Genomic DNA, 12508 nt, shown 5'->3' with positions numbered 1-12508 from the left:
GCAGGTTACAGTATTTTCCAGCTAGCAATAGAATCCATGAAAGTTATAAAACCAAAAAACTGATAGACTTCCATCTGTTTAACTGATTGCTCTAATCAATATACTTTCCTCCCATAATGTCTTGTACAGACACGCTCTGTCAAATACATAACTGCAGAATCAATTCAGTTGGGAAGTATATAAAAACTTCAATTCGACAAATGGCAAAACACGATGAAAACACGAACTGCAAAAGCTATCATGATGCTTAAAGGCACAAAGTTTTATTAAGTTATCTGCAAAAAAAAAACACCGGACAGAAAAAAATTCTTGAAGTCAACAATCAACAGATTTTCACCAGACAGCCAAGTACAATGATAATGCTCTGAGATAATTATCTGAAGATGATTTTCCTCTTGTTTCACCCTAACCTTACAACAGTCCTCTAAAAAGAGTGCCTCTGGGAAATGGCATCACCCAGAGTTCCCACTTGCCCAGATGTTTCCCTCATTATGTTATAAGCCTGTCAGGAAAAGGCAAATTCAGGGTTATTCTAATGATAGCAAACACCTCATAAAAAACCTCTCCAAATTTACTTTTCCAAGGAACATCATTTTTAAAGGCATTTCAAGTGCCCATGAGGAAAGAAAGCATCATTTATAAAACATTATTACCAGAAATCTTGAAGATATTAAAGAAAACATCCTGGAATGTCAAGCCAGTGATAAAACTGCAGCTCAAAGACAGACAGCATCACGGGGCCTTACCCAAAGCACGCGGCCGAGCACTGCCAAGCAGGACTCCCACCAAGTTCAACAGGAGGTTTTCCGAGTTAAGAGGACCCGATTCCAGTCTGTGCCCGGGCTGTGGAGCCTGCGGATCCGGGACCCCTCCTGCAGCCAGTGGTTTCGCTTTGTGGGCCACCGGCTGGGGATCCCGGGCCGACAGCGATCCTCACAGCCTGCGCTCTCCTTATTTTTCCTCACGCTTTATAGAAGGGTGCTCTGCAGGTGCTACGGGGTCTTTCTGAGACGGTAAAGGGGTTTACATAAATTTACGGCGATAATAATTATACACTTTCTGTCAGTTCTTGTAAGATCTGGTGGTTGATTTTTCTTTAATACTTGGCTACGGGGAAACAGGTTGGTCAGGGCACATGCGGCTGCCCTGAGATTCACAACCCTTGCCTGGGGATTCTGATGATCCTGCAGCTTTTACCACTGTCTCCAGCCATTTTACACTAATGGCGAGATGTGATACTGAACGAAAAAGAAACACCTGCGAAAATAAGGCAGCGGAACAAGAAAGTCCTTTACCTCTGCCGGAGAGAATTCACTGATGGTTTCATGGCACTGGAACGGCCTGGCCGGGCCACAAGCACCTGCCACCCCACGGTTCCGGGCTGTTTCGGGAGCGCGCGTCCCCACCTCCCGGCCCTTTCCCAGGCAAGCCAGGCGTCCGGCTGCCCCGCGCCCCGACACCGCTCCGCCCGCCGGTGCCCGGGCCGCGCCGCCAGGTGCGAGCGGGACCAGGGGCGATGGCGGCCGCCACCTGCGCGCGGCGCCTCCCAGCGCGGCCCCTCAGCGGGGGGCAGGGCCGCCCCCGCGCGCAGGGAACCCCGCCAGCGGGGGAACCCCGGCGGCGGCGCCCGATGGTGCCTCGGGGCCGGCGGCAGGTGCGGGGCGCCGGCTCCCGGCAGCGCGGCCAGCCCCGTCCCCCCGGTGCCGGTGCCGGGCCGCCCCCGCACGCCGCGCCGGCCCGGGGAGGGGGGGGAACGCGGGCGGAGAGCGCCCGTCGGCCGCGCGCGAGGGAGCGGCCGTTGGTCGCGCGCGGGCGGGGGGGGGCGGGGCGGCACTCACCTGCCGCTGGCTGTGGTTGCCGGCGCCCGTGGGGGCGTGGGGCTCGCCGCCGCCGCGCAGCACGGTGATGTGCAAGGTGAGCAGGAGCAGCCCCAGCAGCAGCAGCAGCTCGGCCGCCAGCCGCACCATCCTCTTGAGCCGGGCGGCTTTAGGGCCCCGCGGCGGCGGCGGCCGTGGAGGAGGCGGAGGAGGAGGAGGAGCCGCGGCGGCCGCCGCCGCCGGGGCCGCCGCCGCCGCCGCCGCCGGGGCGGCCCCGGCCCCAGGGCCGGCTGCGGCAGCCGCGGGACGGGCGGCGGGGACCGCGCCGCTCTCGGCGTCGGCGGGGCGGGCGGCGGGCGCGGGGCAGCGGCGGCAGCAGCAGCAGCAGCAGCGGGGGCCGCCACACCACGGCGGAGCCACGTCGGGGCGGGACGCCGCGCCGGCGGCCAGAGTCCCGGCGCTGCCCGGCTGCGGCGGGGGGCGGCAGGTAGCCGCGACGGGGCCGCGGGCCGGCGGCGTCTCTGCGGGCAGCCCTGCAACCCAGAGGCACCGTGGGCCGTCGGAGGGAGGGAGGGAGGGAGGGAGCGGGCGGGCCGAGCCCCCGCCGCCTCGGGGAGCCGCGGGCCGGCGGAGAGCAGCGGGGCTCGGCTGCCGACGGGGAGACGCTGCGAGGACGGGGATAGCCGGGAGCGTGTGTGCGAGCGAGAGGGAGCAGGGCGGGAGAGGCGCGGGGGAGGCTGGGGACGACTCTCACATGGCGGGGAAGCCGGGACGCTCCGAGGGGAGGAGAGAGCTTGGGGCTATCGCCTCCCTCCTCGCGAGGGGATGGGGGTGGCCCCTGGACCAGCTCCCCCCCGTCCCCCCCCCGCCGTGTCCTCGCCCGCCCCGCGGCTCCCCCCTCCCCTCAGGACGCCCGTCGAAGCGTCGCCCCGGCCGGCCTGCCCGGCCCCTCGCGGCGGGGACGTGCGGCAGCGGGGCCGCACCGCGACCCCCGCCGGCTCCCAGCCCTCGACGGGGCGGCTGCGAGTGCCCTTTGGGGGAAGAGGGGCAGATCGCTGCTTCCTCCCAACCCCCCTTCCTCCTCCTCCTCTCTATCCCCCGGCCCAGCCGTGGGAAATGGGGCGGGGGCGCGAGGGGCAGCAGAAAGCTTCAGCTGCCTGCCCTCCCTCGGGGCTGGATACCTGGCTCCATCTCTCCTCTCTCTTCCCTCCAGCGGCCCTAGGGCTGGCAGGGGCAGCGCCGCACTCTCTCCTGCCACCGTGCGTGCGTGTTTGCAAGCGGCGGGCTCTCCTCCCGGCTCCCGCTGCTGCTCCCACACTGACTTTCTCGCCCCCTCGCTCTGTGTCGGGAGAGGTGCGTGCCGGATGCTTTTATACCGCCCTGCCTCCCTCCTCTGCTGTCCTCCCCCCCCTCCTTTCCCTTCTCCCTCTTCGCAGCTCCTGCCGCAGCCTAGCGTTGCCCCCCTACCCCCGCTCCCCCCCCTCCCTGTGCCGACCTGCCCCCCCGCTAGCCCCGGTTTGCCCGGGACCCTCCCGCGGCACCGCGCCCCGGCGCGCTCCCGGCTGCACCTTGCGTGAGGTTTGCGCCGCCGCTGCGCCGGGACGCGCTGAGCTGCCGTGGCCGTGTCCCCTGCGGCGGGGCTGTGCGGCACCGGGGGCTCGGGCCGCTGGGGTCTTACACTCCTCACCGCTGTTTCCCATCCTCCTGGTTGCTGGCTGCGTAAGTACGATGGAAAAAAACTTTCTCTCTCAGATGGAAGGCCTCCAAATTTCAAATTAACGTGATTTTGAAAATAATGAAAATGGGGGCTGGATTCTCGCTTGCTGTAAATCGGTATCGTTGCATCCAGTCTGGTGGAGCCAAATGCTGAAGATGCAGCTCAGTGTAACAGCTCAAATAAACATAAATAAAATCACCTAACAAGAAACAGGAGTTTTGGAATCTTTGTCGTCGTTCTTCCACAATTGGGAACGTTATATGTAAAAATGAGGATACAAGCGATCAGGGCCTGTGCCGGTGTGTGCCAGCCAGGAGACTGAATTGGTATCAGAACGCCTAAATGGACAAACAGGGGGGGAAAAGTGTTCGCCAGCCAAAATGGTTTCAGTCTGAGGCCGACGTCCTCAGACGGGAAGGTGAGCTGGGGTGCCTTGTGGGAGCCTCTGCCCGTGGAAGCTGGCAGATACGGGGTGCGAGGAGAGTTGGAGCTTGTGGGAGGTTTCTCAGAGGGCTTGGTGTGCCTGAAGGCTGTGGTTACAAATGAGTCAAAATGATGCCTCGTACCCTTTCAGTCACATAGGCTTCCCTTCCAGCAATAACCACTGTAAATTATTAACCATCAGGCAGGAATATGGGTAAAATAATTGCACTGGAGTATTGTCAAGATGTGACCAAAAGCCCCAAAACCAAAACCTTCAGATTTCAGGATTTTTAATCTGCAGACATGTTCCACGTTAGCACTGCAGTAGGAGCGATCGGTGCTGATGACCGGGCAGGACAGGGACTCTCATGGGCTGCCCCGAGCATGTTACAGCGAGGTACGACCCCTCTGCCTCGTGAAACCACTCATTGATAAATACACGGTATCACACCGATGCTCTCGGTTACGCGGCAAACCATACAGAGCTGTTCAATATTACATAAAACCGTAACTGCCTGTGAGACCATCACGTGGTTTTTAAAAAAATGTGTTGTTTTTTTTTTTAACCCAAACATCCCTTGGGCTAATCAAAATACTGAGAAGATAAAAACACTGATGTACTTCAGATGTCACTGCTCGGCCTGGGCTCTCCTCCTGCCGCCATTGCTGTGATCGGGGCGGCCGGCAGCTGCACCCCTGCGCAGGCACGCCAGCGGCAGAGGGCATGGCATGGAGCGGTTAAGGTGGCAGGCTTGTGGAGGTGGGCAGTGAAGAGGCAGGAGAACTGTCCTCCAGGTTTGCCAAAGTCTGACCCTACCTAGTGGCTGTCGGTGGATGCCGGCTGTTGAAGAAAAATGGAAACCTGGCACGTGAGTTCTGTATTTCAGAGCTTAATAGCACAAATCGACAGCCAGAGCGAGACTGAAGGCTTGTAATGCGAAACAGTCCAAGTGACAGCCTGGTGAAAAACACACACATGGATCTGCCGCCGAGCTCTGGGTAATGTAAGTTCTCCCTCGCCTTATGAAAGAGACTGAACCAAAAGACATCTTTAATCCAGATGAGATGGGCCCGTGCTGGTGCGTGTTTCCTTGTGGGACGTTAAGTTTTATGCGTTAAGCTGTTGTACGAAGATAGCGAGGGACAGAGCAATGCTACTATTAGCAGTGAGCGGATGGCGACAAGAAACCAAAGCCTCTTCCCACTTGAAAAAGTCAGCGTAAAAGCGGCACTTGGGTATGGTGATACTGCCTGCGTGGCTGCGCTGAGGGCGACTGGAGAGAAAAGTGTGCGCACGCGTGCGCTGTAGATGCCAATTTAAATTCACAAACACTGTTAAATCAGCAGATGACTTCATCGATGAATCCAGGCGGCTGAATCACAACTAGGGGAGATGGACTTAAAAGCAAAGGGAAAAGCTCTCTTTTCCTGGCTGGGTGAACACTTGCTCCAGCAGCTACCATCTGGTCCCTAGAAAATGAAGTCAGGGTTTGCCTGGGGCAGGAGACCCATCGGTAGCCTGGGGGGGGATGCTGCTCCTGGGCTGTGGTTATGGGCACCCAGCAGGGAGGTGAATCAGCAGCTGGGTCTGACGGTGGTGCTGGGGTAAGGGAGGTGTGTGTTCCTTTGATAGCTCCTTCCCTGTGAAGGTTCACAGCTCACACCTCACCCTTCTACCCCCAGCTTTCACCTTCCATTTCTCTTCCCTCCAGACTCGGCTCATGTGCACTCCCAGCCTCTTGCCAGTGCCAGGGGAAATGCGCCGCTCTTCAAAACAGGGTTAAATTCACACATTTGATGTGGCATTTGTGACACGACAAGTGCAGTACATGATCAGGTAGCGTAGCTCAGCTGATATGTGAGGAGTCAGTAAGCCATGGTAGCTCATCTCCTCATGTCCTGCCTCTTTCGAGCCCTGCAGATCCTATGTTCGTCATTGCAGTTTCAAAAGAGGGTTGTGGTATCCATGTTGCAGCCCCTACCACATGGTGAGGTGTTTCAGGGGTCTGTTGGTTCCAGTCATGGTGCTTCTAGATGAAGGGCTCCATGGTCTCCCTTACACTAGCCTGTCAAGAAAACCACACATTTGTCCATGGCCACCGTGCCACCTTCAGTGCTCAAGGCCAAGAAACTGTGTCCAGGGCTGAATTTGCAATATCCTGGCTGGCAGGTCCTGCTGGTGGTGTTCCTGTCTCCTGCTGTGGCCATCATGGCTGAGCACACCACGTGCTGTCCATTGCACTGTCTAGGGCCAACCCCACTACATCAATGTGCAGGTACGTACACTTGGTATTATGAGACCTGAAAAACAAAATATTGCCTGAGACACAGCACTTTACAGATTCTGGGTGGCCCTAGTGACCGAAATGAATAGCACATCAATCGTACCTGGTCAAGGGTGAAAAATCCTCATTTTGGATGAGGGCCACCAGGTGACATTCTTCAATGCCAGTGTGAAGAATTACTGGATAAGGAGAGGAGAGAGAAGAAAATAAAGAATGATATAACATAACGTAACGTAACATAACACGAGTCACTTTATATGCGTTATCTCAGAAATGAGGAGGATGTAGAGGTAGGAGGACCACTGGGTTTTATGTCAGAACATCATGGTTCACTTGGGTCCTGCACCCCAGTTGTCCCAGCAGTTAAAAGACGTGGTGCTTACCCCTTTATTGTCAGTCCTGGTATTGCTCCAGGACTGTGGAGACACCCCATCTGTAAGACCAGTAGCTTTTCAGAGGACCATAGCTGGCAGAGTCCCATCTGCCCTCAGCTCGCTCCTGCCTGCGCCCGCTCCCAGGATGCTGCTGTTTTATCTTTAAGCCTAGGGGTTGCTTTAAAATTATCTGAGATGAAAACCTGGCTCCACTGAAGTCGTTGGCAAAGCTCCCATTGACTTCAGAGGAGCCAGGATTTCACCCTAAGACGCTTTGTAGATTATTGGTGAATGGAAAGCATACGTCTGGCTTCTTGAGGGTTATTATTGTTGGTGGTGACCTCTGCTCTGACAAGCATTGAGCAAGACTGGGTTGAGACAGATGGCTAAAGCTTTCCCTGTCTCTTCCCCTGCTTCCTCACAGGGGCTTTGCTTTACGGCTCATCATCTTGGATGCTGCTTATCAAGGAATACCTTCCCGTCGCCTGCCGGTGGAATTTAATGCCTGTTTGCCCACATTCCCCTTCCCCCAACGCCAGCAGATCAGCAGATAGGAGACAGAATGGCTGATTAGCTTCTAGCTCCAACCTCTTAGCTATAAGCTGCAAATGCACACACAAGGGTCTTCTCTTAAAAAAAAAAAAAAAAAAAAAAAAAAGAATAACTTTCCCCTGCAGGCAACCTAAGTCTTTCTGTGATGCACGGTTCCTTTATCCCAATGAATTACAACTTGAATAGTAGCCACCCTCTTTTAAAAAGAACTGATTAGCTTAAAGTTCTCCATTTTCCTGCTTCTCCTAGACTGGTGCCTTCCTTCCCATCTACATGTTTTGCCACCAACTGGGCCTAAAGACTGGGTCAAGATTTCTGAATTCTGCAGCACCTTGTGTGACAGACTGGAAATGTAGCGGCCACTTTATTAAAACTTGAAGCAAAAGTGGAAACGTATAGTGAGTAGTCTATATTATGGAACATGGAAACAGAGAAAACAGTCCAGCCCAGTTTCCCGCCTGTTATTTGTTTCTTTTTAATACCGAATTCTGTTTATTTTACACTCCACCACATTTTCACTTGTCAATACACAGCACATTTTTGTACTGATGATGTGCATGCAACTGCACTGTAGCATTTGCCAAGATGTGGCAGTACGGGACTGTGGGCATCAGCACGCCGGGAAACATTTTTCAGAAGTGCCCAAAGAGCCTAAATTCTGCTGACTTTCATAAGAGCTTGCCACAAGGCAATTTTTGCCTCTTTAGAGAAATACAGTGAAACCAGCAACCCCCTTTCCTTGGAACACAGTTTTATCTCCGCAGAAGTGCCTGGGTTGGTTTAGCTGAGACAAGTACTACAAATGGAGTCAAGGCTCAGACACCTGATTGAGTTACCTTGGTTCAGTGTGTTGCAGCACATCAGCTGAGGCGAGTGCTTTCTTGGTGGTTTTTCTGGCTGCGGTGCCAGCCATGTGGCCGAGCTGGCCCCCTTGGCCTGGAGCAGGGAGGCAGCCCCACGTTTTGGCAGCAGTGAGCCATTAAATTGGCTCATCCCTAAAACTGGCTCAGCCAAATATATCATTAAATTTAAATTATTACATACAGTAATGAAAAATATGGCAGCTCACCCTGTGTGTACCTACACAAGCCGTCTGTGCGGCGGTGGGTACTGCAGAGAAGGAGCTTTACACGAACATGTCTGGTAGGAGCTAGGAGCAGAATGAGGAGGTGGCCCTGGTCCAGCTGATGGGTCAAAAAGTTGTAAATCACCGTAAAGGGTTGTGTGACCTGAGGGTTGAGCTGGCTGATCATTCTAACAAATCTTATCCTATGTTCAGCAGCTCAGCAGATAAGCAGCCTTTCTCACAGTGAAAAAAATAAAGAAATAAACAGAGCAATTCACACCTTTCACACCTATGGTTTTCAACCCTTCACTTCTGCAGAGAAAATATCACATTACCAGCTTGCATTTGGCTTTTTTTTCTAAGAATCTTACACACACACACACACACACCCCTCCCCCGACTCTGGAGATCATGAACTTAATTAAACAAAAAGAATCAGAAAGCCAGCTGAGTAGCTGAAGGACAGCTCTGCAGCATGGAAAGGAAAGGAGGATTTCACAGCAAATGCTGTGATGGTGAGTGAGATGATGGGCTGACTGTCTTCTAAAAAAAGAGCTTAGCTGTCTCTGTTGCAGGGAGGCTTTTGTTCCCACAGAGAAGGTAAAGAAAATATAGCTCATTTCTCGATGGCCTCAGATGATAAGTGTCACCTGGCTTCACTTAGGTGATTTAACGCTGGAGCACTGCCTGTGCAAGGTGACTCAGACTCCTGCTAGTGCGTGCTACCCTGGCACAGGTAAGGAACTCCGTAGTCTAGTTATGCCTTCTGGATAGGGGCTTTATTTTATTGTTCTTACTAAATCGGTTCCTCTATTTGATAGCCAATGCTCTGGATTTCCTAGCATCTTTGTGCAGTGCTTTGTCAAGTCAAAACAGTGCCGCATGAATAAACCATTTGTTTTGAAACCTGCATAAATGCCTGTAATACTAGAGTGTTGAATTTACACTGAGGTTTCTCAGCTCAGTTTTGAGCCAGTGCTTTAGGAGCTAGGTAGTATTAGTGATAAATGTCCTTTTATCTTGCATAACAGAATCTCCAGCGAATGCTTCCAGATAAATACGCCGCACCATGTACTGAAGCAAGTGGAAAAATGCCACAGTCCTGTCATTACAGAGGGGCTTTATTCCACAAAGGTGCAGAAACGTGGACAGCAAGGGCAGGTTTTTCCCTGCCATTCACCTCTTTCTCCGAAGCCCAGTGGTAACCCAAATCTGAGCACGATGACAAATGCTGTATTCCCTGCAGAGATGTCTGAAGGATCTCCAACAGTCTTTTAAAACATGTACATTTGCTGAGATGTAGGGAAAAAAAGCTCTTACAGGAAGTAAATCTTGCTTCTGTAGGGACTGTGACAACACGCTCAGTGAAGGCACCTCTGTTGCCCAGCCATTTGGCATGCTCTAAGGAAACGGCGAGAATAGGCTCATAGTTATTACTGCAGGTGAAGGAAATAACTTAAACTAGCACGTGTCCCTTCGCTCACTTTTTTTTTATTAAGTTGCTGAGGTCCCAGATTAATTTCTGCTGCACTAAGGGTGGGCAGTTGGATTAGATGCTCCTTCCACCAGTGCTGAAGTGTAGGCTGGTTTTTTGTGTCCTCCCTCGGTGCAGCTTTTAACATACCGGTGCCCACGTTTGCCATACCCTAGCACCTACAATGGTAATCATAACACTAAATAGTGATAGACTCCCTGGGGAATGTCCCAGCTAGTAAAGGACAGGAATAATTTGAAATGTGCCTTTAAAGAGGATGATATTATGTCAAAGAAAGCATCAGAGAAAGAAAACAGAGTATCCGGGGCCTCTCATCTAAAGTATTTAAATCCAAGAAAAATGTTCTCTGCTACCCAAATTCAAGCACACTGTCTGGCAAACAAATGTGCACATTGCCGGTTCTCTCAAGCCCAGTTTGGACAGCAACAGCTTCACCTACTGTCCATGGTGGGATGGTAAAGTCCCAGTGGATCTGGATGGGATGGTCAGAGCACAGAGAGAAGCTGCAGAAAGGTGCCCAGAGAGCCTTTGCAGCAGACCTGATGCCTGGAGCATGCCAGCGAGTTCTGAGGAGAAAGCACAGCCACCAGGTTCTGGGGAAACCACACAAACATCTCTCCTGGTCCTGCCAGAGACAGAGGTTTTGGAGAAAGTGCTGTGACTGACCGGGTACACAGGGCTGGGCTGGCTGGATGCTCCTCTTCACCCGGCTGTGGTGGGTTTACAGCAGTGCTCAGCACTTGTGAGAAAGGGAGGGAGGGAGAAGAGTTTGAATGTGCAACACTTGGGTACACATGACAGAAAATCGCTAAAGATCAAAGCACGTGTTTATTCAAGGCAGCTGACCTGTCTGTAGAAGATTTTCACTCTTCTGGTACCCTGAAGACAACAGCAAATTTGAAACAAAACAGCATGGAAAAAGCACTACCTGGAGCTCCACATTGCTGCCTGAGGCAGTTATTTTCTGCTAATCAACAACTGGGATTTTTCTTCTCTATTTATTGATGACATCTTCATACAGTCAGAATTGGCTTCAGGAGGTGGTGCAACCTGACACAAATCCTATGGGAAGCTTTAGAAACACTGAAACAAAAGAGGGGCAAGTGCCACTGAGTAACAACACAGCCCCATCTGATCAAGCTCAGCCTTTATCTTTCCATCACACTGGCTATAATAATTAATTTTATGCACCTATATCACATAATCATTTATACCTTTCCTGTGCATCTTCTTATAGATAATATCATTCTTTTAAAACGTGGGGTGTGGGAGCTTGTTGCTGCTATTGAAGCTACTAGTGGTGTCTTTTTTTCTGGACAGTCCACCAGTCTGGTCAAATGGCAGGGTGTTTGGGCCAGCCTCTTGCCAGTTTAGTTCCAGAGTTGCCTCTTCACAAGGTTAAAAACAGCTGAGGTTGTCCCTAGCACTCATCAGCCTTAAAGCAGGTGGTTGATAAGATTATTGGCTCAAGAAAATAGGAAAATTGTGGCTGGGCCTACTGTAAAAAGAAATACTTTTCAATGATTTACAAATAAATGGACTTCAGTGCAAGCAGGATCAGACCCTTGTGTGTGAAGAGTGTTTTTACTGTATATGGAGACAATAGAGAGATCTTTTTTAAACAAGAAACAACTTGAAACAGAATGAGAAATGAAGGGGGGGTGGGGGGGCAAATTAACCCTTTTTTGACTTCTGGTACTTAACCTCAAGAACCTCAAGTAGCTTTTTAGTAGATCCCTGGGGGAGTTAGTCTGTAAAATGCTACAATTTACAAGTGGGTTTAACTACAACATGGTGCTTTTCAACCACAGACAGACAGGAAAAGATCCAATTGACACCTGCTTCAGACAACAAATGGGACACAAAAGATGAAACTCATTTCAAAGGGTCTATTTGTTTGTCCCTTGTCATGGATTAAACCAGGGGGCCACTATCTCAGAATGGATTTTGCTCCCATTTCAGTAAATGGAAAAAAAGCTTATTTGTGTGAGTAAAGCAGAAATGGTCCTTGGCGAGGAAAGGAGTTGGTTGTTGCTGAAGTTTTACTGACAATTCTGTAGTAAGTGAGGATATAGTACTTCTGAAATGCTCGATTTGCAAGCCAGATGTTTGAAATATGAATATTCACACTTGCAGAACTTTAAACAGACCGATGAAAGTTTACTGAAAAACAATTGGGAATACAAGAATTTTTTTAAGAATGCAAAGTACCACAGTGCTTTTTAAAAATAGGTTTTTCATTTACTTGATTCAAGTCTAACTCGATTTAGAAAATTCTTCCTGTCTAAAGCAATTTCTTCCTGTCTAAAGCAATTTCTGTGTGTGCATGTAAGAACAGAGAAAAATTGCTGAAATTATGCTTTTTAGAAATTCAAACCAAACTGGGGAAAAAAAAAAAAGAAAAAAGAAGACTACCTCATTGCCAGTAGTTTCATTAAAGAACATAATGACACACTGAAGCGAAAACTCCAAATCGTTGATATGCTTAAAGAAACCCCCTGCACAAACTGTTAGAGGGCTCCCCTAAACATGTGCACGCCTTTGCACTTTCTGTTTTGGGCCCAGCAAGTTGCGTTCCCTGGGTGCGGGTGAGGCTGTGAGCAGCTCGGCTGCAACCCAGCTCTGCCTGCCCAAAGGAAAAGAAAAGAAAAAAAAAAAAAAAGCCTGACATGAACATTTTGGCAGCTCTTTGTTTCAAAAAGAACAGAACTTTGTCTCCTGCTTGCTGTCCTTTGATTTTTCGTGGATGTGGTGGTGGATGGGGTTTCCAAATCCCTGT

General features: G+C 51.3%; 1 protein-coding gene and 1 long non-coding RNA gene across 2 annotated transcripts in view; both read right to left on the bottom strand.

The window, feature by feature from the left end:
* ISM1 (isthmin 1) overlaps window positions 1-3924 on the bottom strand; it is a 43212-nt gene extending 39288 nt beyond the window's left edge. The window contains exons 1-2 of the mRNA XM_055816637.1: window positions 2999-3924; window positions 1839-2350 (exon numbers count right to left, since the gene is read on the bottom strand). Of these exons, the coding sequence (XP_055672612.1) occupies window positions 1839-2350; window positions 2999-3008 (522 nt within the window). The 5' untranslated portion in view covers window positions 3009-3924. The remainder of the gene's footprint in view (window positions 1-1838; window positions 2351-2998) is intronic.
* A 306-nt stretch (window positions 3925-4230) lies between these two features.
* On the bottom strand, window positions 4231-12359 carry LOC114012518 (uncharacterized). Its single transcript, XR_003555018.2, has 3 exons — window positions 8238-12359; window positions 6346-6421; window positions 4231-6023 (listed from the first exon to the last, which is right to left on the bottom strand). It is a non-coding gene; the product is annotated as an uncharacterized LOC114012518 (long non-coding RNA).
* Between the last annotated feature and the right edge of the window lie 149 nt (window positions 12360-12508).

Source organism: Falco peregrinus, chromosome 11 (assembly GCF_023634155.1).
Source record: "Falco peregrinus isolate bFalPer1 chromosome 11, bFalPer1.pri, whole genome shotgun sequence".
NCBI lineage: Eukaryota > Metazoa > Chordata > Aves > Falconiformes > Falconidae > Falco > Falco peregrinus.
This window is presented reverse-complemented; position numbering and strand designations above follow the sequence as displayed.